The 25539-nt window shown below is 54.4% G+C and overlaps 1 protein-coding gene across 1 annotated transcript in view; it reads left to right on the top strand.

Moving 5' to 3' along the window:
- Positions 1 to 25539, top strand: part of SDK2 (sidekick cell adhesion molecule 2) — a 145467-nt gene that overhangs the window by 101164 nt on the left and 18764 nt on the right. Inside the window, exons 33-38 of the mRNA XM_032179094.2 lie at positions 642 to 743; positions 899 to 1014; positions 10948 to 11134; positions 14150 to 14287; positions 17626 to 17787; positions 21394 to 21519. Of these exons, the coding sequence (XP_032034985.2) occupies positions 642 to 743; positions 899 to 1014; positions 10948 to 11134; positions 14150 to 14287; positions 17626 to 17787; positions 21394 to 21519 (831 nt within the window). The remainder of the gene's footprint in view (positions 1 to 641; positions 744 to 898; positions 1015 to 10947; positions 11135 to 14149; positions 14288 to 17625; positions 17788 to 21393; positions 21520 to 25539) is intronic.

The following is a 25539-nucleotide window of genomic DNA, read 5'->3' as shown; positions in this document are numbered from 1 at the left end:
GGGAGCAGGGGCAGGGAACCCAGAGAGAAGAGTGGAGAGGGTGGGAGAAACTTTCAGCCACAGGGGACAGTGACTGCACCCGTTTCTTGCAGCTGCGTCCCATTCCCAAGTTCTGCCAGGCATTCTCAGCCAAGCACCTCAAACTTGGCAGAAACATCAGGTTTCTTAGTCCAGAATTCACATCCGATGCGCCCCTCCCCCCTGGAGCTGAGCCCCGCTGTGTAAAGAGTTGGTGGATGGGAACTCTGGGCATCTGTCACGGTGGGGAAAGAGGACAGGCTGGGGTTAGGGGGTGACTCTATGGCCAGGCATGCCCAGGACAGCTTTGGTTTACCCAAAGCTGTTGTCCCAGTGTAAATATTCATAGTGGTTTTCAGTCTCAAAAGTGTCCAGTTGAACAATAAAATGTAGGGCCACCCTAGGCCAAGAGGCCAACCAGCATCGCCCGATGTCCAGATTGGCACAGAGAGTCCCCTGGGGGCCCCGCCTCTCACCTCCTTCTTCCTGCACCTTCACAGAGGGGACTAGAATGGCGGGGGTGCCTCATTCCTCCCCCTGCAGCCTCCACCCTCCCTGGGGGGCACCTTCCCAGCAGGGACGGTGACCTCAGTGTGCTTCTCCTCCGCCACTCTCCCCCACAGACCTGAACAAGCACAGGCGGTATGAGATACGGATGAGTGTGTACAACGCTGTGGGCGAGGGGCCCTCCAGCCCCCCTCAGGAGGTCTTTGTCGGGGAGGCAGGTGAGCAGCGCCCGCCCTGTCCGGCCCCAGCATGTCTTTCCCAGCCTCACCCAGTTCAGCTGGAAGAGACGGGATCTGGGCTCCCCATCCCGCCCAGCCCACCTCCCCTCCCAGGTTTACTCGCATGCTCACTGCCTACCCTGTACGCCCTCCAGTGCCCACAGCAGCACCTCGTAACGTGGTCGTCCACGGCGCCACGGCCACACAGCTGGACGTGACTTGGGAGCCACCTCCGCTGGACAGCCAGAATGGAGACATCCAGGGGTACAAGGTAGGGTGCCCTCGGGCAGAGCAAAGGCGTGCATGGACGAGGAGCCAGGTCGGGGGCTGAGGAGTGAGTCATATGTGGGAGACAGGCAGGTCCCCAGGCCCTCCATTCATCCAGCCAGCTCCCCGGCCCTTCAGGCTCTGCCGTACACCTGCCGCCTTGGCTGTTTGGACCCAGTTCGCAGAAATATTGTACAGCTGAAGCTGAACCACATCCGTACCCTCCAGCATCCTGAGGGCAGGCTGAGCTTAGGTGCAAGAAACTCTAGCCATCCCTCGGCTTGTACCATCTCTGAGCAGCACACACATCCCTCCCCACCAATCCCCAGCCCCATACATAACTTAAGACCCTCCAAGGGGCTTTTGGCCCCATAATTACAATATTAATATTAATCATATAGCCAATTAGCAAAGCATCACTGCCTAGTATTTGGAAATCTCTGTTTAAAAATCATTTCTAGGCTGGGCACGGTGGCTCACACCTTTAAATCCAGCGCTTTGGGAGGCCGAGGCGGGCAGATCACCTGAGGTCGGGAGTTGGAGAACAGCCTGGGCAACATAGTGAGACCCTGACTGTACAAAAACAAATACAGAAATTAGCCAGGTGTGGTGGCATGCGCCTATAGTCCCAGCTACTTGGGAGGCTGAAGTGGGAGGATTGCTTGAGCCAGGGGGGCAGAGTTTGCAGCAGGCCATGATGGAGCCATTGCACTCCAGCCAGGTAACAGAGCGAGACACTGTCTCAAAAAAGAAAAAAAATCATTTCTAGATTTAGGATGATGTCCTGTGCTATAATGGGATTCAATTTCTCCCTAATATTCACAAAGCCCATTGGAACTCTCAAATCTTCATGAAAGGCCAATGAAGCTGGGAGGATATGGGTTTTTATGCCCAAATGAGGAAACTGAGTTCCAATTTAGTTGACCTGGTGAGATCACAAAAACAGCAGGCAGGCTGGGCACGGTGGCTCACACCTGTAATCCCAACACTTTGGGAGGCCAAGGCGGGCGGATCACCTGAGGTCGGGAGTTCGAGACCAGCGTGACCAACATGGTGAAACCCCATCTCTACTAAAAATACAAAATTAGCTGGGTGTGGTGGCGCATGCCTGTAATCCCAGCTACTCGGGAGGCTGAGGCAGGACAATTGCTTGAACCTGGGAGAGGGAGGTTGCGGTGAGCTGAGATCATAGCATTGCACTCCAGCCTGGGAAACGAGCAAAATTCCATCTCAAAACAAACAAACAAACAAACAGCAGGCAGCAAAGTCTGGCAGCTCTCACCCCCTCAAGGGGTGAAGAGGAAGCACTAGCCACATGAGCACTAGGGGAAGTAGATTTAAAAAGGGACATGGGCCAGGTGTGGTGGCCTACACATGTAATCCCAGCACTTTGGGAGGCAGAGGCAGGCAGATCACCTGAGGTCAGGAGTTCAAGACCAGCCTGGCCAACATGGTGAAACCCCGTCTCTACTAAAAATACAAAAATTAGCCAGGCGTGCTGGCGGGTGCCTGTAATCCCAGCTATTTGGGAGGCTGAGGCAGGAGAATCGCTTGAACCCACGAGGCAGAGGTTGCAGTGAGCCAAGACTGTGCCACTGTACTCCAGCCTGGACAACAGAGCAAGACTCCGTCTCCAAAAAAAAAGAAAAAAAAAAGGAATGTGTCTGCCTGTTTGGAACAGCTGGAACACATAACCCTTAGCTGTGTCTGCCTCCTGCACCAGTGTCCAGTTGACTCTCATTCTTGGCGGCTGGTTGTTACTCCAGAGAAGAACCCCAGTGCCATGGCCTAAGTGGAGAGTAGGAGAGACACAAGGCACCTCATCCCACAGGTGGGAGGAGTGTCAGCAAAGGGGAAGAGCTTACCCAGGTCACACAGCTCGTTAATACAGGTAGCCCTGATTTAGGACGGCATCCAGCATAGGAGTTTCATTCTATCTGCGGTGAAGGAGGAGGAAGGAAGGAGGAAAGGCATGTTGCCAAGGAATCCCTAAAGACGGTTGACACCTCTCAAGGCATTGCCCAGGAGCACCAGCTGGGAAAACTAAATATCGCCCCCCTAGCATATGCCTCCCACGGGAAAAGAAAGGGGCCAGGGCGGCACCAGCAGCAGTGTGGCAGCCACCAGACTGTCGAGGCTTGGAAGTGGTGAGTTAATAGACAGACCCAGGAAAATGTGTGGGTGCACAACACCATAGATAATACAGCAGAGGTCTACATGCTCCAGAAAACATGACCCGTACCTGAGCGGCAACTGTGAACATGAACGGAGAAAGTGCTACCTCCTGGACCTGTGATAACCAATGTACTGACATCAACATTCACGAACATCAGTGACGCATTAACTTCATCAACCCATGAGCACAGCGAAGCTGATACTGCATTCCAGTCAGACTGCACGCAACTGGTTCGTGGCAGGCACATTCATGCACTTTCTGAGAGCTCCAGTCTTTCAGTTGGTCAATGACACGTGTTTATTGAGCAGTTATTGTGTGCCCAGCATTGTTCTCAGAGCTGGGAATAACGCAGTGAGCAGGGACAATGTGAGCTTAGATGTTAGGGAGAGAAGACCAACAATGGACAAAATAAATAATACCGCCAGGTGGTGGTAAATGAAGCAGGTTAGGGGAGAGCCAGATCCGTAAGGAGGTTTGAATTTTTTTTTTTTTTGATACGGAGTCTTGCTCTGTCGTCAGGCTGAAGTGCAGTGGCGCAATCTCAGCTCACTGCAACCCCCACCTCCCAGGTTCAAGGGATTATCCTTCCTCAGCCTCCCGAGTAGCTGGGATTACAGGCGCCTGCCACCATGCCCAGCTAATTTTTGTATTTTTAGTAGAGACAAGGTTTCACCACGTTGGCCAAGCTTGTCTTGAACTCCTGACATCAGGTGATCTGCCTGCCACGGCCTCCCAAATTGCTGGGATTACAGGCGTGAGCCACTGTGCCCAGCCAGGGTTTGAAATTTTAAGTGGGTTGTTAAGGGCTGGGCTCAGTGGCTCACAACTGTAATCCTGGCACTTTGGAAGGCCGAGGTGGGTGGACTGCTTGACTCCAGGAGTCCAAGACCATCCTGGGCAACATGGTAAAAGCCTGTCTCTACAAAAAGAAAACAACAACAAAATTAGCCGGGTGTGGTGGCACATGCCTGTAGTCCCAGCCAACGGGGAGGAAGGTGGGAGGAGTGCCTGAGCCCGGCCGAGTGAGGGTGCACTGAGCTGTTGTTGCACCACGGCACTCCAGCCTGGGCAACAGATCAAGACTCGTCTCAAAAAAATAAAAAATAAAAAATAAAAAAGTTGTTAGGAAAAGACTTAATGAGAAGGTGATATTTGAGCAAAAACCTGAAGGAGAACAGGGCACAAATCACATGAATCCAGAAAGAGAGGAAAGAAGAGCAAAGGTCTCAGGGTAGACAGGTACTTGGGGTGTACGGAGAGCCTTGTGTGTCCCCAGAGTGAGTTCCAGGGAGCGCAACAGGAGATGAGAAAGCCGGGGCTGGAGCGCCAGGGCTGGAGCACCGGGGGCCCTTCGGGGCTTTGGCTGTCACTCTGAGTGAAGTCCTCTGAGTGGAGGACTGGGACCTTTAGAGGGTCCCACTGGCTGCTGTGCTGAGCAGAGTCTGAAATGGGGAAAGCCCGGAAGCCATGAGGAGGCATCTGAACTATCCCAGTGGGCCATGAAGGGGGCTCAGATCAGGCGAGAGCAGAGTGAGAAGTGGCCACTCTCGGTTAGTCCTAACAGCAGAGCTGGTAGAATTCTCTAACAAATCAGGCTGGGCACAGTGGCTCACACCTGTAATCCCGGCACTTTGGGACCCCAAGGCGGGCAGATCACTTGAGGTCAGGAGTTCGAGACCAGCCTGGCCAACATGACGAAACCCCATCTCTACTAAAAATACGAAAATTAGCTGGATATGGTAGTGCATGCTTGTAATTCCAGCTACTGGGGAGGCTGAGGCAAGAGAATCACTTGAACCCAGGAGGCGGAGGTTGCAGTGCACCAAGATCACACCACTGTACTCCAGCCTGGGCAACAGAGTGAGACCCTGTCTCCAAAAAAAAAAAAAAATTACTGATAAATTGAACATGGAGTGGGAGAAAAGGGAGGCAACAAGGACAGCCCCAGGGTCCGTAGGATGTTGGAGCAGGAAAAGACAAAGCTGGTGAAGGAGGAGGCTGGGGAGATCTGGAGTCTGGTTCCAGATGTGCTTGGTTCGAGACATCTGCTGGACATTCGAGGGGAGACAGAACACAGTCGGAGATGCATGTCTGGAGTTCAAGAGAGAAGGATCAAACCAGAGATGTGAATTATGGAGTCCTCAGCATGTAGATGATACTGAAACCCAGAGATTAGACAAGGAAAGATAAAGAACAAAAGAAGTCTACAAATTGAGCCCTGAAACCAAAAACTGAGCGATGTCTCGGAGCTCATGGGAAGAACATGCTTCCAGAAGGAGGAAGAACCTCTGGAATGGGAGAAAATATTTGCAAACCATACATATGACCAGGGGTTAATAGCCAAAATATGTAAGGAACTCATACAACAAAAGTGAAAGAAAATGGGGCAAAGGACCCAAATGGACATTTCTCAAAAGAAGATACATAGGCTGGGTGCGGTGGCTCATGCCTGTAATCCCAGCACTTTGGGAGGCCAAGGTGGGCAGATCACCTGAGGTCAGTAGTTCGAGACCAGCCTGGCCAACATGGTGAAACCCCATCTCTACTAAAAATACAAAAATTAGCCGGGCATGGCGGCAGGCACCTGGCTGAGGCAGGAGAATCGTTTGAACCCAGGAGGTGGAGGTTGCAGTGAGCCGCAATCAGGCCACTGCACTCTAGCCTGGGTGACAGAGCAAGACTCCAACTCAAAAAAAAAAAAATAAAAATAAAAAGATATATAAATGGTCAACAGGTATCTGAGAAGTTGTTCAAGATCGCTCAGCACCAGGGAAATGCAAGTCAAAACCACAGTGAGATATCCCATCACACCTGCAAGGATGGCTGTTATCAAAAAGTCTAGAGATAAGTAGTGGTGAGGGTATGGGGAAAAGGGAACCTTTGCACACTGTTCGTGGGAATGTAAATCAGTACAGCCATTATGGATAACGGTATGGAGGTTCTGCAGAAAATTAAAAAGAGAACTCCAATGATCCAGCAATCCCACTACTGGGTGTTTATCCAAAGGAATTGAAATGAGGCTCTTGAAGAGCTATCTGCAGACCCATGTTAATTTCAGCATCATTCACAGTAGCCAAGATGTGGAAATCGCCTAAGTGTCTGTGAATGGATGAATGAATGAAGAAAATGTGGTTTATACACAGTGGAATACCATCCAGCCTTGAAGGAAATCCTGCTGTTTGCAACAACACGGATGGACCTGCAGGATATTATGCCGAATGAAATGAACCAAGCACAGAAAGACAAATACTGCATGACCTCGCGTATATGTGGAATCTAAAATAATCAAACTCAGAGAAACAGAGTAGAATGGTAGTTGCCAGGGGCTGAGGGAGTGAGGGAAGTAGGGAGAAGGTCACAGGATACAGCGTTTCAGTGAGGCAGGATGAATACGATCTAGATCTAATGTACAACATGGTGATGATAGTTAATGATACTGTATTGTACACTTGAAATTTGCTTAGAAGGTTCTTACCACAAAAAGATGATGAACACGTTAATTAGCTTGATTGTAGTAATCATTTCATAATGCGTGTGTATATCAGAACACCATGTTGTATACCTTAAATACATTCAGTTTTGGGGGGGGTTTTGTTTGTTTGTTTGTTTGTTTGTTTTGGTTTTTTTGAGACAGAGTCTCACTCTGTCACCCAGGCTAGAGTGCAGTGGTGCGATCTCCACTCACTGCAACCTCCGCCTCCTAGGTTCAAGGGATTCTTCTGCCTCAGCTGCCCGAGTAGCTGGGATTACAGGCACCCACCACCACGCCCGGCTATATGTAGATTTTATTTGTCAATTATACCTCAATAAAGCTGAAAAAAAGAAAAGAAAGGGCAGGGAACTGGGCATAGTAAATGGCAGGTTCGTGATTATAATAGTGCACTCCCATGCCTGCCCCTGTCCACATAAGGCATTTATTCATCCAGCAGATATTGATTGAGCACCATGGATGTGCCAGCCATGAGTCTAGGTGTTTGGGTCCCAAGGGAGCCACATGGACCGAGATGCCTGCCCTCTGGAGCCTGCATTCTGGCAGACTCCTGGTTACCCATCAGTGTGCCCCATGCAGCTCAGCAGTGTGCCCCGTGGGAACCAGGATCTGGGCTCAGTCCCTTTCGGTCCTTTGCACGAGTGTCATCACCTAACAAAGGTCCACAGAATGCAGCACTCACAAACAAGATGCACCTGCCGGAGTGCCTGGTTTGTGAAGACAGCTGTCCCTGGGTTCTAGGCCCTGACCCACTCCTCACCCAAGAGCATGACTGCAGCCATTGGCCCTTCCTCTCCTCCACCTCCCTAGTGGATAGCTCCCATGGGCAGGGCAGAAAAGCTTTCTGAGATATGTTTCCTCTTTTTATGCCTTTTCCTGACCTCACTTTTTTTTTTTTAACGGAGTCTCGCTCCGTTGCCCAGGCTGGAGTGCAGTGGCGCTATTTCAGCTCACTGCAGCCTCCACCTCTCGGGTTCAAGCGATTCTCCTGCCTCAGCCTCCTGAGTAGCTGGGATTACAGGCACCCGCCACCATGCCCAGCTAATTTTTGTATTTTAGTAGAGATAGAGTTTCGCCATGTTGCCAGGCTGATCTCAAACTCCTGACCTCAGGTGATCCACCTGCCTCAGCCTTCCAAAGTGCTGGGATTGCAGGTGTGGCCACCGTGCCTGGCATGACCTCACATTTTCTTCCAGTTGTCACCCATTTCTTTGGCCCCTTTACAGCAGAATTCCTCAAAAGAATCTTCTGTACTCACCACCTCCAATTCCTCTGCTCTCTTTCTCCCTTGAACCTGCTCCAAATAGGTTCTCATCCCCGCCACCCCACGACAGCTCTTCCTGCCAAAGTTATTAATAATTCCCATGTTGCTCATATCGAGTCAAACCACAGGCTTATCCTGCCTGACTCAGCAGCTGTGTTTGACACGTGAATCTCTCCTTCCTCTCAAAATGCTTGCTTTCCTCAGCTTCCCTCACTAGCTCTTCCTCCCCACCAACCACTGAATGCTGGAGGCCCCCAGGAATCAATCCACGACCCTCTTCTCTACCTAAGAGAATCCATTCATTCTCCTAGTGTGCACTCACGGAAGACCACCTGTGTGCTGATACTGGCAGACTTTTAGCATCAGCCATGACCTTTCCAAATCCAACAGGAACTTTGTTAACCGTTGTACCCCCATTACTATGAATGCATAAGTGAATGAGTGATTTCATAAATGACTGCCTCTGCTTTCATTCATCTACCCATATGAGAAGAATCTGCTTTTCATTCTTTTTATTTTATTTTATTTCATTTTAGAGATGGAGTCTTGCTGTGTTGCCCAGGCTGGAGTGCAGTGGTGTGATCTCAGCTCACTGCAACCTTCACCTCCCAGGTTCAAGCCATCCTCCTGCCTCAGCCTCCCAAGTAGCTGGGGCTGCAGGTGCATGCCACCACTCCTGGCTAATTTTTGTATTTTTAGTAGAGACAGGGGTCTTGCCATGTTGCCCAGGCTGGTCTCGAACTCATGGGCGCAGGCGATTCCCCTGCCTCAGCTTCCCAAGTGCTAGGATTACAGGTGTGAGCCACTGCACCCGGCCCTCTCCCCCTTTCTAAAAAAGAAATCGCTACAAAAGAAACCCCCATCTCTACAAAAGGAATAGCCAAGTGTGGTAGCACTTGTATGTAGTCAGAGCTACCTGGGGGGCTGAGGCGGGAGGATTGATTGAACCTGGAAGTCAAGGTTACAGTGAGCCAAGATCATGCCACTGCACCCCAGTGTGGGTGACAAAGTGAGACCGTGTCTTGAAATAAAATAAAATAAAATGGGAGAGAGGGCCGGGCACAGTGGCTCACACCTGTAATCTCAGCACTTTGGGAAGCCAAGGTGGTTGGATTGCTTGAGCCCAGGAGTTCAAGACCAGCCTGGGAAACATGGCAAGACCCCATCTCTACAAAAAATTAAACTTAGCTGGGTGTGGTGGTGCACACCTGTAGTCCTGGCTACTCAGGAGGCTGAGGTGGGAGGATGGCTTGAGCCCAGGAGGTTGAGGCTGCAGTGAGCGGTGATCGTGCCACTGCGCTCCAGCCTGGGCAACAGAGTGAGGCCTGTCTCAAATAAACAAATAAATAATAAAGGGGGAGAGGGATTGGAGAAAAGCAGGGATTTCACGGTAACAAGATGTCCTAACTGCCACCCATACATGCCAGTGGGGACACTTTCATTAGCTCTTTCCCACTTTAAGGGCTTCCTCCAGGGAAACGAGAAATTGAAAAGCCAGTGACATGCAGAAACCTCATTGGCCAGCAGGAGGCGCCAAATGACCTCCAATTTTGCACGGGGGCTGGGCCCGGCTGGCCGCTCTCTGGGTGGCCTGAGTCCTGAAACTAGCAGAAGTGTTAAGGCATGCTACAGAGGAAGTGATCGAAAACAATAGCCGGGCTCGGTGGCTCACGCCTGTAATCCCAGCACTTTGGGAGGCCGAGGCGGATCACGAGGTCAGGAGATCGAGACCATTCTGGCTAACATGGTGAAATCCCGTCTCTACTAAAAATACAAAAAATTAGCCGGGCGTGGTGGTGGGCGCCTGTGTCCCAGCAGAGGCTGAGGCAGGAGAGTGTCAGGAACCTGGGAGGCAGAGCGAGATCGCACCACAGCACTCCAGCCTGGGCGACAGTGTGAGACTCCATCTCAAAAAACAGAAAGGAAGAGAAAAGACCATGGACCATCTGTTGTGTTCCTAGCCTAAAACCTTCTGCAGCCACAGGGTGCCTTAGGAAACTGGCCAAGTACCTGGGTGAAACCCTTAGAACCTGCACCCCTCACGTGGACCCCAGGAAGTACGTGTCCTTAACCTCACTGAATGTACAACAAAACTGCAGCTCTGGGAAGTCACCTGGCCAGGTCCCGCTGCTGTAAACGGTGCAGCTGGCATTCAGCCTCCCGCTGCCTGCCGTCTTGGCCGAGGTCTTCCTCTACAACTGGCCTTGTTCCTGTTAACCAGCAGCTGCTGATGCAGCAGGCCCGGTGTGGCCCTGAGACTCTGCATCCCTCACCAGCTCCCAGGTGACATGAGGCCACCAGCGCTTGCACCATGGGCTCTGTCCGGATAGACTCCACACTGCCTTATCTCCCCAGCTCAGCCTCCTGTAGGACGGATTTGCTTTATTCCTCCAGGAACTGTACTGAGTGCTGACGTGCTAGTGCTATGCTAAATCCTCCAGGCGTGGCGGGAAACACAGACACCTGGGGGCCATGCCCTGCAGTTTACTGTCTGGCAGAGACCAGGGTCTTGGCTGTGAAAAGGAAGGTTCCAGAAAGGTTTCTAAAACAGTTCTTAAAGACTTTCTTTCTTTTTTTTTTTTTTTTTTTTAGATGGAGTCTTACTCTGTCGCCCAGGCTGGAGTGCAGTGGCGTGATCTCAGCTCACTGCAACCTCCACCTCCCAGGTTCAAGTGATTTTCCTGCCTCAGCCTCCAGAGTAGCTGGGACTACAGGCACTTGCCACCATGCCTGGCTAATTTTTTTGTATTTTTAGTAGAAATGGGGATTGACCATGTTGGCCAGGCTGGTCTTGAACTCCTGGCCTAAAGTGATCCACCCACCTCTGCCTCCCAAAGTGCTGGGATTACAGGTGTGAGCCACCGTGCCCAGCCTCTTAAAGACGTCTCTACTGTTTCCCAGGTGACTGACATCAATGAAGGTGTCTCTTAGACTACAGGTCAGCAGGGACAGGAGGGACGCTCGTTGCCTCTGTGCCCCTCACTCCCACATTCTTCTGTTCTCACAGATTTATTTCTGGGAAGCCCAACGGGGGAACCTCACGGAGCGAGTGAAGACGCTTTTCCTGGCTGAGAACAGCGTGAAGCTCAAGAACTTGACTGGCTACACGGCCTACATGGTCAGCGTGGCTGCCTTCAACGCCGCTGGGGATGGGCCTCGGAGCACCCCCACACAAGGCCAGACTCAGCAAGCAGGTGGGAGAGGGGGCCTTGAGGAGGGGAGGGGTAGGTCAGCCACAGGGGGTTGCAAGAAGACCCACCCGGCATCTGGGCTCTTGGGAGGCATGGAGGCAGCTGCCTTATCCCCCCGAGGATCTGGTCGTGGTACCCAGGTCCCCAGGGATGCCCTCCCGAGTGGGAGAGCCCATGCTCAGAAAAGAGAAGCTGTCCCCATAAAGCCTTGAGAAACCCCCACGTCTCATCTCCGTCCTCCCCACCCTTTGCCCCACCTTGCAGATGGACAGTCAGCACCCCCAGCCCCTGCCAGCCAGCCTACTTCTGCTCCCTGCCTTCTTCCCACCTGCCTTCCCTCTGTCTCTCTGGCTTTGTTCATTCCACAAATACTGAGTGTCTTATGAGCCCATGCCATGCTAGATGCTACGGACACCATGGTGAGACCAACAAGGTCCCCGCCCTAGTGTGGGGGACAGAGCATAAGCAAGTTGATGAAGTAAATGCAGACAGCGGTCAGCACAGGTGACCTAAGAGTGAGGCAGGAGTGGGTGGATGGCTCTGGATAGGCTCACCCACAAAGGACTCCCCGAGGAGGTGAGATTTGAATGAGAAGAGGCCAGCAGGGGCCGGGCATGGTGGTTCACGCCTGTAATCCCAGCACTTCGGGAGGCCAAGGCGGGTGGATCACCTGAGGTCAGGAATTCGAGACCAGCCTGGCCAACATGGTGACACCCCGTCTCTGCTAAAAATACAAAAATTTATCCAGGCGTGGTGGTACGTGCCTGTAATCCCAGCTACTCGGGGGGGCTGAGGCAGGAGAATCGCTTGAACCCGGGAGGTGGAGGTTGCAGTGAGCCGAGATTGTGCCACTGCTGCACTCTAGCCTGGGTGACAGAACGAGACTCTGTCCCAAAAAAGGAAAAAAAAAAAGAGGCCAGCCATGGGATGCTCAGGAGGTGGCAGCGGGTGTTGGGAGCTCCAGGCAGGGGAACAGCAGGTGCTAAGGCCTGGAGGCTGGAGAGGAACCAGGGAACATAGAGAAAGCCAAGTGGCTTGCAGGAAAATGGGGCGAGAACTTGGGCTGGGGGATTGGGATTGGGATTAATTATAAGTACAATGGACCACACATGGTGTCTCACACCTGTAATCCCAGCACTTTGGGAGGCCGAGGTGGGCAAATCATTTGAGGTCAGGAGTTCGAGACCAGCCTGGCCAACATGACGACACCCTATCTGTACTGAAAAAAATACAAAAATTAGCTGGGTGTGGTGGTGCACCCCTCTCTAATCCCAGCTACTCAGGAGGCTGAGGCAAGAGAATCGCTTGAACCTGGGAGGTGGAGATTGCAGTGAGCTGAGATTGCACCACTGCACTCCAGCCTGGGTGACAGAGCAATAATCTGTTTTAAAAAATAAAAAATTTTTAAAAGTATGCTGGGAAGCCATGGGAGGGCTTGAGCAGTTGAGCAACAGGGTCTGGTTTACATTTAGAGAAAAGTGCTACAGCTGCTGTGCAGGAGATGGCCTGGCGGAGGGGAGAGAGTAGAGGCAGGGAAGGCAGATCAGGAGGCTGAAGGGTGGCGGGTGCAGAGGAGAGGGCGCTGGTGAGAATCCTGCTGCCTGTGTGCAGAGCGAGCCTGGTAGTCAGGCACTGTCACACTTAACCCTCCCAGAAGCCCCGCGGACAGGCAGGGCAGGCAGCACCCTCATTTCACCATGAGCCAGGATCACCCGGGAAGTTATACTGCTTGTCCAGGGTTGCCCAGCTGGTCACTGGGGGAGCAGAGGCTGGAACCCAGGATTTCTGAGAGAACCTAGTGTTCTGTCCTGGTGGACTGCAATACTGGCCTTTTGTCCCAGCCTCCCTTGAGCATCTTGTTCAACCTGCTGCTTCCTATGCTGTCAGTGGCACGTGGCTTTTAAAGAGCTGCAGAGGGCACACCTGTGGCATCAGTTCCTCATTATGACCCTCTTTGGGGACAAGCCCTGGCTCTGGGGAACCCTTTCCCTCCACTGCCCCCAGGGTCTGACTGTGGCCAGAATGAGTGTGAGCTGCTGAATATACGAGTCTGACCGTCTGCCTCCTATCCCGGCCACTCTCTTGTCAGTGTCATCTGCCGGATGCGAACCCCAGGGAACCCGAGGCTTCCGTCACTGCGGCAGCAGCACAACATGTTCTGTCCCACGTCCCTGTAGCACAGGGGAGGCAGGAAGGGCCCCCTGAGCTCACCTCCCTCCTTCAAAGACACTCGCTGACTCTGCCTCCCGGGGCTGGAGCCGGAAGCAGGTCCGGATTAGCTCCGGCTTGGTGGGGAGGCAGCGCTGGACAATAATAGCCTGGTCATCCTCCCCGGGCCAGCTGGGGATGCCGCAGATTGGGACGCTTCCTGCCCTTCCTCTGTCCTCCCGCTCAGGGGAGCCCCCGCCCCCATGTTTTTGGGGTTGCCACAGGGTTCTCAGTCCAAGAAAACATTTCTCCCAGAGGGTCTGACTGTCCTTGGCGTGGCTCCCCCTGACTGCGTGGGGCCTCTGTGACAAGCCCTGGAGCCCCGGGAGGAGAGGAAGGCCATCTCTGTCTGCTGTGGTTCTGGCGTCTTCTTTGTTTAGCGCCCACCGAATGTTTTGAGGCCCAGACACCCCCTACCTTCTCCTCCGCGGAAGCCAAAAGACAAACCCCACAAAGCCAGGAAATGGTCTTGCCCCACGATGACCCTGGGGGTGTGACAGCTTGTCCCACACTCATAGCCCGGGCTCAGAGCCACTTAGCAGGGAGAAGCCTGAATTCTGCAACTTGAGTGAAAAATCGAGTTCTCTTTCTTCCCAGTTCTTAGGACTCTGATACTGGAAAGTTGAGAGAGGAGAGGAAGGGGGCCTGATGACCTCCAGTGACCCCTCCTGCCCGCCCTTTCTGCCGAGCCCCGCACTCTTGTTCCTCCCGGGCTCAGACCCAACACTCCCGCTAGCTCCTTGGAGCTGAACCCGAGGCTTTGAACTTCCACAGAAGAAGGAAACAAAAACCCTTTGCTGTCTCCCGCAGCCCCCAGCGCTCCCAGCTCGGTCAAGTTCAGTGAGCTGACCACAACCTCAGTGAACGTGTCCTGGGAAGCCCCGCAGTTCCCCAATGGCATCCTGGAGGGCTACAGGCTGGTGTACGAGCCCTGCAGCCCCGTGGATGGTGAGTGGACCCCCCAGCACGGCTCCCCGGCCCTCGCTTTGCAAAAGCTCGCTCTCATCTCGGCGCCCATCACAGCCACTACACATGAGTGAGATTCGGTGAGAGTCTCCCCATCTTATAAACGTGGAAACCGAGTCCCAGACAAGGGAAAGGGCATTTCCAAGGTAAAACAACAGCAAGTTGAGGGCAGAGTTGGAAGAGAGATCCAGGTCTCCTAACTTCCAGGCAGAGAATCGTTAAATATATTCTAACCCCTTTGGTCGACGGACACAGGGAGGAAAGGAAGGGAAACCTAAGTGGACAGGGCTCTGTTAAGACCATAAAGAAGCGGGGCAGCCAGGGGCGGTGGCTCACGCCTGTAATGACAGCACTTTGGGAGGCTGAGGCGGGTGGATCACCTGAGGTCGGGAGTTTGAGACCAGCCTGGCCAACATGGTGAAACCCCGTCTCTACTGAAAATACAAAAATTAGCCGGGTGTGGTGGTGGGTACCTGTAGTCTCAGCTACTCAGGAAGCTGAGGCTAGAGAATCGCTTGAACCCGGGAAGCAGAGGTTGCAGTAAACCGAGATCACGCCACTGCACTCCAGCCTGGGCGACAGAGCTAGAAAGAAAGAAAAGCACAGAGGGGAGCTAGGGGTATGTTGCCTTTCCCAAACTGTGAGTTAGTCCTTCTTTAGCTTTTGTGGGAGTCAGGAACCCCTTGGAGAATCTGATGAAAATCTGACCAAAGTTTCAGAGCCTCTCCCCGGGAAGATGCACAAGACCAGGGAGGTCCCTGCACCCCGCAACTGCCATCTGTGGACCCCAGGTCAAGAGCCCTGCTCTGCAAATGACCTCGCTCTTGTCCTTAACCCTGTTCATCTGAGTGGTCTTCCGACCCCTTCCTCAGGGTCCCAGATGGGAACCTGCACAGCCCCTGACAGTGGGCATCTGGCACCTGCCAGCTTTCTACCCCTGGTAACATGCCGAGAAATCCCTGCCATTTTGTTACCAACCACCATCCTATGAAGACGGGATTTAGGAGGAAGGAAACTGCGCTCCTCACTGCCTGGGACTAGTCCCAGCCAGGCGCTGGGGGTGTGGCTGACCTCTGGAGCCACCCCTCTCACTCTCACCCCCTCCAATCACGGAGCCTGGCAAGAACAAGGGGCAGAGCCCTGGGAACATCGCTGTGACCAGCAGTTCTGGGTGAGCCGAGGGAACAATGGCCCTCAGTCTTCCCTGCCACCACCTGGGTGCCAGTGGCTTGTTCTGCAATGGGAAGCTGTGTGTTAGAACACCAGGGGGGAGCCAGGCCCCAGCAGGAGATCCAGTCAGGTGCAGGGCCAGAGTGGGGCAGAGGACAGCAGTCCCCGAGACAAGGTACAGGGGGCCAGTACAAGCCCTCTTCACAGGGGCCTCAACCCAGCCTGTCCAGGACCCTCTCAACTTGAGGATGTGAGCTCTTTGCCTTCCAGTTCCACAGTGCTGGAATCTGGACTGTGTGGCTCAACTCCACACCCCTACACATTCCCATCTTCCCATAATAGTTCAGTTAATAAGTGCAGCAAGACGAGGCCCCGCCTGGCCAGCCCAATGTCCACACCCGAGTTCATCCTGGGTTCCGGTCAACAGCAAACCAGCCTCACAAGAGCCCAGCAGCCCCCACCGTCCTGTAGGGAAAACCAAGGTCCAGGCAGATGAGGGCTTTGTTCAGAATTGTCAAGGAGCAGGTAGCCAGAGTCCCTGTTCCTGGTCCCGGGGTCATTTCATTCTTTCAGGAAGCCCCTCTGAGCCTACATTGTTCCATCATTCAATAATCCACTTAGCGGCCAGGCACGGTGGCTCACACCTGTAGTCCCAGCACTTCGGGAGGCCGAGGTGGTGGATCACCTAAGTTTGCGAGTTCGAGACCAGCCTGACCAACATGGCAAAATCCTTTCACCACTAAAAATACAAAATTAGCTGGGTGTGGTGGTGGACGCCTTCTCGGGAGGCTGAGGGAGGAGACTCGCTTGAACCCAGGAGGCGGAGGTTGCAGTGAGCTGACATCGTGCCATTGCACTCCAGCCTGGGCAAGGATGAAAATCCACCTCAAAACAATAATATGAATAATCCACTTAGTCAATAAATAGGTCAGACACCTACATGCTCTGTTATTTTACTTAAAGCTCATAACATCCCTGCCTAAGATGCTGTGGACACCCTCACTCGGCAGAACAAACTGAAGCCAGGTTAAGGGACATGCCAGGGTCAGCGCCATCACTGGGTCTGAGCCCAGCCTCCTGGTTGCAAGGCCTGTCTCTCACTGGTGACTGGTATGCTTGATGGACATGGGAAATGACACTAGTCCTGGTGCTCAGGGAGGCTGGCAGTCAGGAGTGTTTGGATTCGTGAAGCACAGAGTGCAAACCCCCACCTCCTGAAAGCTGGCGGAAGCCTCCCCTCTAGTTGCTGTGATTTGGGGTGCTGAGGCATCCTCACTTTTGCCCTAAAAAGCTTGGTGGATTGGGCACAGTGGTTCACGCCTATAATCCCAGCACTTTGAGAGACCAAGATGGGAGGATCACTTGAGGCCAGGAGTTCGCGACCAGCCTGGGCAACGTAATGAGACCCTGTCTCTACAAAAATTTAAAAATTAGCCGGGCATGATGGTACACACCTACAGTCTTAGCCACCTGGAAGGCTGAAAGTGGGAGGATGGCTTGAACCCAGGAGGTCGAGGCTACAATGAGCCATGATTGTGCCTGAGCAACAGAGCAAGACCTTGTTTTAAAAAAAAAAAAATTGTGGCAGATAGAGGTGATGGAGGGCCATGTGAGCTCCTGGCTGAACCCCAGAGGTGGAGCTGGAGCGGGGCTCAGGTGGAAGACCTGGTCAAAAGTGTGTCCCCCCAACTCTGGGCTTTTGGTATTTTTATGGAAGCCCTTCCTGAAGAAGGATATAATTCTAGTCCCATGGAATGCTGCATCAGGGAATAAAAATGGAGCTGAAATATATTTGGGGTGCAGAGGTTACATTAAACAGGATGGCGAGTGTTCTTTTTTCCTAGATGCTGATGGACCCTGTGGCTGCTCAGTAGACACAGACAGTAGTAGCTTTTCCCAAACGTACGGAACCATGGAGCTGTTCTCCCTGAGAACAGCAGGCAGGACCGTGCTCTGAGAAACACAGCATGGGCAATGTGGCTGTGTGAGCTGGGGGAGCGTTTCAGCCTGATCTCAAGAAGTGAAGCCCCTGCCCAGGGTCCCGGGGCCCAGGCCACGGCCGCTTCCCCTTCCCCGTGGCCTCTGGTGCCCTCAGTGGGCCCTGCGCGCCTGGTGGCCCCTGCAGTCCCCACTTGCTGTGCCTCCCCCAGGAGTCAGCAAGATCGTGACAGTGGACGTGAAGGGGAACAGCCCCCTATGGCTGAAGGTGAAGGACCTGGCGGAGGGGGTGACCTACAGGTTCCGCATCACAGCCAAGACCTTCACCTACGGGCCAGAGATCGAAGCCAACGTCACCACGGGCCCCGGAGAAGGTAGGAGAGCAACGGACCAGGCATGTCCTCCACGCAGCGGTTCAGCGCCCCCAGTCAGAATGGGCCCCCAGTGTCAAGAGCTGTGCTGGCCCCTGGAAACAGAGTGGAGGACAGAGCTCACTCTTTCCGCTGGTGCCCAGTCACCCCTCCCCCCGCTCCCTCCTCCCGGGTTCCACGCTTTGATTAATGACATCAGTGTCCTCAGGTTCCTCAAGCCACAAACCCTGGAGCAGCGCCCCTCCTCTCCCACTTAGGCCCAGCCCACAGGCCTGGCTTGGCCACTGCGCCTGCTACGTTCTTTCTCTCCCTGCTAATTGCGCTGCCTCCTTCACTTCCATCCTGGAAGGATGCAGCCTGGCAGGTGCCCCTGCCTTTCGCCCAGCCAGAGCCATCTTCCCACGCCCCTGAACCACCCCTACCCTCCAGGCAGTGGTTCTCAAAGCAGGGCGCACTAAAATGCACATTCCCAGGGTGGATGCTCGGAGGGGTTGATTTCCTGGGTCTGAGGTGGGACCTGGCAATCTGCACTTACACAAAAGCCCCTGGAGGCTGTGACAAAGTGGCACCTTGAGAAACACCTGATGGAGCAGGTCACCTATTCACTGCCAGGGCCCTGCCTCCCCCACCTCACCACCCACCCCCTCCGCAGAATGCCCTTTTGTGTGTAACTGCCCCCCCCACCCCCAGGAAGTCTTCCTGAATCTCCTGTATTGTTTCTGTTGTTGTTGTTTTGGGCTTTTTTTTTTTTTTTTTTTTTTCTTGGAGACAGAGTCTCGCTCTGTCATCCAGGCTGAAGTGCAGTGGTGCAATCTCAGTTCGCTGCTGCAACCTCCACCTCCCGGGTTCAAGCAATTCCCAAGCTTCAGCCTCCCAAGTAGCTGGGATTATAGGTGATTTCCACCACGACCAGCTAATTTTTGTATTTTTAGTAGAGACAGGGTTTGGCCAGGCTGGTCTCCAACTCCTGACCTCAAGTGATCCACCTGCTGCAGTCTCCCAAAGTGCTGGGATTACAGGCATGAGCCACCGCGCCCAATCGCCTCCTTTAAACGTCCTCTTCACCTCCCTTCCCCTCCCACCTCTCACCCCCACAGGCATTTGCCATGGTCACGGTTTAGCCCTTCAAAGTCCCTGTTACCAGTCAGTGTAGAATGTCCTGTCCTGAACACAAAAGTCACCTCCCAGACCACTCTGCTGCTGCCTCCCTCCCTAAGAAGGAGTACAGCCCATCCCGGACTTCCCCTAAAATCCCATCTCCTCCTCTGCCCGGCCCCTTCAGCCAGGAGTGGCGCAGGCCTGCCCTCCTCAGCAGGCCTGATTAGCCTGAGTCAGGAAGGGAGCCAGGCCTGGGAGCCCAGCCCCCTCTGGTCTGTCACCTGCCCTGCAGGCCATTTTCCCCTAATGGCTCAGGCACCTTGCACTTCACTTTTTCTTTCTGGCCAGTCACTTTCTATTCCCCACAGTCTGGTTCTGCAAAGCCCCATGGCTCTAGGGCAAACTCAGGACAAAGCCTGCAGGAGGCAGCCCAGGAGCCACCCAGCCGCTGTCCTTTCATCTGCCTCCAGCCCCACCCTGCGCTGCCTCTCACCTGAGCCAGCTTCCTGGGAAAAGTAGGAGAGAGAGCTGGCAGGCAACTGAGAACCAAGCGTTGGCAGTGGCCTGGGGACAGGAGAGGGCTGTGCGGAGGACAGGCTGTTCTATCCTGAGGCCTGAAGTGTCCCAGGCTGGGAGGTGGGGAGGTGGGAGGAGATAAAGGACAGAGGGTGCAGAGAAGGTAGCGGAGGGCACTCTGAGAAAGAAAGAACCGGCCGGGTGCGGGGGTTCACGCCTGTAATCCCAGCATTTTGGGAGGTGGAGGCGGGTGGATTGCCTGAGCCCAGGAGTTCAAGACCAGCCTGGGCAACACAGCAAAACCCCATCTCTACAAAAATAAAATTATCCAGGCATGCTGGTGAATACCTGAAGTCCCAGCTACTCAGGAGGCTGTGGTGGGAGGATCGTTTGAGCCCAGGAGGTGGAGGCTGCAGTGAGCTGTGATCGTGCCCCTGCACTCCAGCCTGGGCAACAGAGTGAGAACATGTCTCAAAAAAGAAATAAAGAAGCCATCCTCCCACATGGTGTGGGTGCAGGGGGAGTTCTGCAGTGGGGGGAACATGCAGCCAGGCAGTGGCTGGACTCGCTGGAAGCTCCTGGCCCCGGAGAAGGTGCAGGCTCCATCCTCAGCCCTGAGTACTGTCCTGTGCGGGATGAGTATAGGGTCCTGAGGGCTGCCTGCCCTACCACACTCCCTCAGGCGTGTCCACCCCACCTGACCCCTCAGTTACTCTGTCCTTGTGCTACAGACAGGCTGCTCCACAGGGAAGGAAGGAAATGGTGCCCTCCAAGGCTGTGGGGTGGGCATAGGGGCCGGGCGGGGCTGCCAGGCTGTGTGAGCGATGGGGTGGGCATGGGGGCCGAGTGGGGCTGCCAGGCTGTGTGAGCGATGGGGTGGGCATAGGGGCCGGGTGGGTTGCCAGGCTGTGTATGTGGGTCCCCGGCCTCCTGTCTGGCCTGCTGGCTGTCCAGGGCCCTGGGGGAGCATCAGTGTGAGGCTAGAGTCTGCTCTACAGAGACCCCCCCCACCAGCAAACCAGGGGGCCACCCACTCATGCACTGGTTCCCTCCCTCATCCCCTAAGCGCAGAGGAAGCACCTACTGTGTGCCCAGCTCTGGGGGTACAGAGCCCCGCCTTTGGTGGGGAACAGGATTGGAGGTGACAGCATGTGGGGTCGGGATTCTGGACGGGCACCCCCAAGAGAAGGGGCTCAGAGCCCCTTGTAGACAGATGCCTGGCTCACTCTCTCACTGCTGGAGTCACCTCCTCTCATCTGCTCCAGCTCCTAGGGCCGGCTCCCTCACTGGCCCACATCCCAGGCTGCTCCTGATGTACCTTCATGCCAGGAGAGCGGCAAGGGGCCCAGTCCTTCCTCCCTCCTCCTAGCAGCAGAGGCCCCAAGGCCTCCTGGGGTGTGAACCCCTTCTCCCGTTGTCTAACCTGATAGGAAATGCAGTTGGGGTTGGGGAATTTCAGGCAGGAAGGAGGGAGGGCGGACATCATATTACCTACCAGGAGGGAGAAACTGTGGATTCTTCAGCCCTGCTCCGACCAGCCCCCTCCTCTCATGGGCCCACTCTGCCATCATCGCACCCACCTCTATTCCCCGCCATCCAGGACACAGCCTTCAAGCCTTACCTTCCAAAAGGCCCTTATAGAGGGGGAAACTGAGGCACTGGACGGCTATGTGAATTGATCAAAATCACCCATCTAACACGTTCTGGGCTGGAACCCAGGTCTCCTGACTCTACTCCAGGGACCTTTCTGGACCATTCCATTTGTCTTCTGCCCTGGGATTTGGAATATGGAGCGTAGGGGTAGCCCGAGGGGGACAACAGTCCATCCTGGCAGGCCCGGCCTGAGATGCACTCTCAGGCCGCGACATTTGCAGGGCTTCCTGGTGGCTGTCTGTCCAAGGTTGGTTTTGTCACCCACCTCCTCGAGCCCAGGGTGATGGGCTGGGTGGCTGTTCTGGGTTCCATACATCCCTTGCCTCTGTGTGCTGTCTGCAGGTGCCCCAGGACCGCCTGGCGTGCCCATCATCGTGCGGTACAGCTCCGCCATCGCCATCCACTGGTCCAGCGGAGACCCGGGCAAAGGGCCCATCACCCGCTACGTCATCGAGGCCAGGCCTTCAGGTGCGCCCTGCCCTGCTGGGCTGCGACCCCACGGCTCACTGTCTCCCTCCTTCCTGGGTCCCTCCACTTGGGGTACTTGCCTCTGTCCTCCGCCTGAGAAGGCGCTTGTGCTACTACAGGTGAAGTCACCTGGCCCTGTTGAGGAGTGGAAAACCGGGTTGGGGGGCTCCTAGAGCTGGACTCCTGGCTAAGTAACCCCCAGGAGACCCCCAGAGAATGGCTGTTAGTTCTAGCTGAGGACCAGCTTGGGTTGAGGATTGCTCAGGAAGCCAGAAGCCCGAGCACGTGGCTCACATGGGTCACACACCGAATCATCCACACGACCCTACTGATGGGTGCCCCATAACTAAGAAGACCCCGGCTGCCTCTCAAAGCCCTATCTCTGCCATCATGGCTGTCTCGATGGCTGCTGTAATCGTACCAGCCTCTCCTGTCAGGCCTGAAATTGAATCACAAGAACTTCCAAAGCCATCAGGAGATGAATGACAGATAAGTCACTCGGGGGGCTGCTCCCCACTGCTCTGGTTTCACCCATCCTGACACCCGCTTGCTGGGCTCTGCTTACTCTCAGGAGCTCGCAGCCACTGCCAGCTCCCTGCGTTGCTAGGTTTCCAAGTTAATCAGAGGTGCCAGAGTCAGCAAGAGCAGGAGGCCTGTTCTCTGTATCCCATGGATCCGCAGTTAGGTGATTAAAATTGAGAAGGAAAACAAGACTTTGTTGCTCTAGCCCAAACAGCAGATAACAATCATAATGGGATGCCACCAGGCATCTCGGTAGCTAATGCTTCCAATGGGGAATATGGAAACATCCCAGTGATGAATTGTTAATACTTCGAGGTAGCTGGGCACTAATCATCCCAATAGCAAAGAGTTAATAATTCTAGTAGCTCCTGGAAAACATTACCACCACTCCTGCCTTAATCACATGCTAATAATCGCAGTTGCATATAGCGATTACATCTAGCTGCTCAGATCTGCTGCGTGGTCGGAGGATGCACGCGGGGCTGGCTCTCTCCCCACTCCAGATGGTCCCTCCCTGGCCCTCTGGTGCCGGCTGCTGAGTTGGCCAGGAGACCACTACGTGCTTCTCCCAACCAGGGTCTGCACCTGTTTATTCCACCCAAGTTGGCCAGCTGGGGTGCCAGGCTGTGGAATGTTGGCCCCTGACTCTGGCCCTGTTGATTCTCCAGTGTTTCCTGGGAGGCCCAGCGTGGGACTCTGCTGTTCCAAGTTTGTGGGCTGTGACTTGGTCCACACTGGTGGAATCAAGGCCTGAGCATAAAAGGAAGGACCAAGCCAGGGCCCCGTGAGAAACCAGGACTCGGAGCAGGGCCAGGGCCAGAGAGCAGAGGACAGGATCAGTAACCAGGCACGGGGAGGAGGGAGGAGAGGGGGCAAGGGGCATGGTGGCCTGTCCCTAAGGCTGTTTGAGAGCAGGCTGCTGTTATGGAGTGAGCATCTCTCCCCTCCATGCCCCCTGCCCCTTCTTCTGTGCTCCCCTTCTCATCTTCAGGATGGCATAGCCCTTGTCCTACACTTGCCCCTGAATTGCTTGTGCTTCGTACTAGGCAGGATAAACTAAATACACCCCCTTTCTACAAGCCAGGAGCTGCCAGGCGCTGCAGACCCAGGGAGGGGTTCGCTCAGGGATTTACAGCCCCAGGAGCCCGTCCTGCACATCAGCCAACTCCCGGGGCTGGCGGCTAGAGCCCCAGCGTGACATTCCAGCAGCTTCTGGCCTGGCCCAGTTGCCCCAGCCCCACGCTTTGTCCCTGTGTGGGGTGGAACAAGGGGGGTTAAACAGCAGGCAGGAGATCCCAGCTTCTGGAAGGCAGCAGCAGGGGCCTCAGCGATCCCAGCCCATCCAGCAAACACAGGTCCAACTCCTGACTGCTTCGGGCAGGGGAGTTCGGTGCCAGAAATGAGGTGGCCCCAGGCAGTAACACCAGCTCTGCTGCTGACAGCGTGGGACCTTGGGAAGATGAGTGAAGCTTCCTCCAGGCCTTGGTGTCCTCATCTGTAAAATGGGGACAGTAGTTCCTCCCTCTTGCCATTGCTGTGGATTTGAAAAGGAAAGCACGTAGACCCAGGATGCTTGACAGAGGCATAAGTGCCAGCTGTTGTCACTGTCATCATCATCATTATTATGTCATTCAAACATGAGTGACAGAATTCAGATGCATGTGAGGAAAATGGATTTGCACCCCAGTGCTAAAATTTCAAGGCGTGAAGTTCCGAAACTGGGCACCTAATGCTATGAAAAGGCCAGGGAAGAAAGGTTCCATTTATTTATTCAACAAATGCTGAGAAGGTGCCTGTGCTGGATGCTGGGCTAAGGAAGACTTAAGATGAATTAGTCATGATCCTTGCCCTTGAGGGATTTCACAGCCAGCAAAGGGGAAAGAGAGAAAGAGAGATATTAAACAAAAAGATGGGTCAGGCGCGGTGGCTCATGCCTGTAATCCCAGCACTTTGGGAGGCCAAGGCAGGCAGATCACGAGGTCAGGAGATCGAGACCATCCTCGCCAATATGGTGAAACCTCATCTCTACTAAAAATAAAAATAAAAAAATAGCTGGGCGTGGTGGTGCGTGCCTGTAATCCCAGCTACTCGGGAGGCTAAGGCAGGAGAATCGCTTGAACCCGGAAGTCAGAGGTTACAGTGAGCCAAGATCGTGTCACAGCACTCCAGCCTGGGTGACAGAGTGAGACTCTGTCTCTAAATAAATAAATAAATAAATAAGTTAGCCAGGCGTGGTGGCGGGTGCCTATAATCCCAGCTACTCAGGAGGCTGAGGTAGGAGAATCTCTTGAATGGGAGGCAGAGGTTGCAGTGAGCCGAGATCGTGCCATCACACTGCAGCCTGGGTGACAGAGTGAGACTCTGTCTAAAAAAAAAAATAAATAATATATATATATATGGAGGTGTAGGAGGCAGAGGTTCAAAAACAAGTAAGACCAACAATGAGGCCAAGGTTCGGGACCCTGGAGCCTTCTGCAAGGACAGCTCTGATGTAGACTGGGTCCCCATGGCCTTCCCCAAATTGGAAGGATCCACACCGGAAGTGGGGATACAGCCCCCTCAGCAGGTCCCACCACTGGGTCCAAAATTCAGACAGGATGCCAGGGCGTCGAGGCGCCTCTGCTGCAGTGCTCGACTTACACAGCTGGGTCTATGAGAAAGTATGGTGAGGAAAACAAAACCATCAGCCCTAGGGAAGGGCGGCCTCGAACTGGGCACACCTCTGGCGGGAAAGCAGCTTCAACCAGAGGGTGCAGAAGCAGAACGGCGAGAAGAACGGGCCCTGCATGAGACAGAGGCTGGAGGTGCTTGGTTGGGGCAGGCTAGGGGGAGTTAGGGTCTTTTAGTCCCTGGTGGCAGCAGCCTGGGAGACCCACTGTTGGCCACTGGGTGACCTCCCTGGAGCAGGCCAGACAGAGAGGACCTGCGAGCTGGCCTCACTGACGTCCTTCTACCGTGAAGAGGGCTCTGACTAGGCCCAGGGTGGCTTGGATACTTCAGTTTCCAAATCAGCCCCGCACTGCCACCAGCAGGAAGAGGCAGCCTCTCTCAGGGCCAGGCTGACCCCATCGGCCCCACGCAGAGCACGCAGCCGGGGCCCCTCCTGGCCTCCCCACCAACATGATGGATGCCCCAGGGCTATGGCAGGGGCTTGCCTCTTCCCTGACCCAGGCAGCACCCGCACCGCTCCGACTGAACAGCATGAAGGTGAATTAGGTCCCACGAGGGCAAGGCCCAGAGAGCCACGGATAAAGAGGGGAAGGGGATCTGAGGGAAGCTCAGGTGCAAAGGACAGAGGTGGCTGAGGCCAGCACAGGGTGGAGAACAGACAGGGGACCCCTGGAGCCCCCGCGGCCCCTCTTTCTCTTCTCTGCTCTGCTCCTAAGAAAGAAGGTGGCTGAAGAGGAGCTCGCCAGATCCAGGCAACTTGATTAAACCCACTCAGGAAACCCAAATTTTTCCTGTTGGCTAAGCGCGGTGGCTCACACCTGTAACCTC

Source organism: Hylobates moloch, unplaced genomic scaffold, assembly GCF_009828535.3.
Source record: "Hylobates moloch isolate HMO894 unplaced genomic scaffold, HMol_V3 SCAFFOLD_15, whole genome shotgun sequence".
Classification (NCBI taxonomy): Eukaryota; Metazoa; Chordata; class Mammalia; order Primates; family Hylobatidae; genus Hylobates; species Hylobates moloch.
The sequence above is the reverse complement of the archived record's forward strand: the minus strand, read 5'-3'. Positions and strand labels throughout refer to the sequence as shown.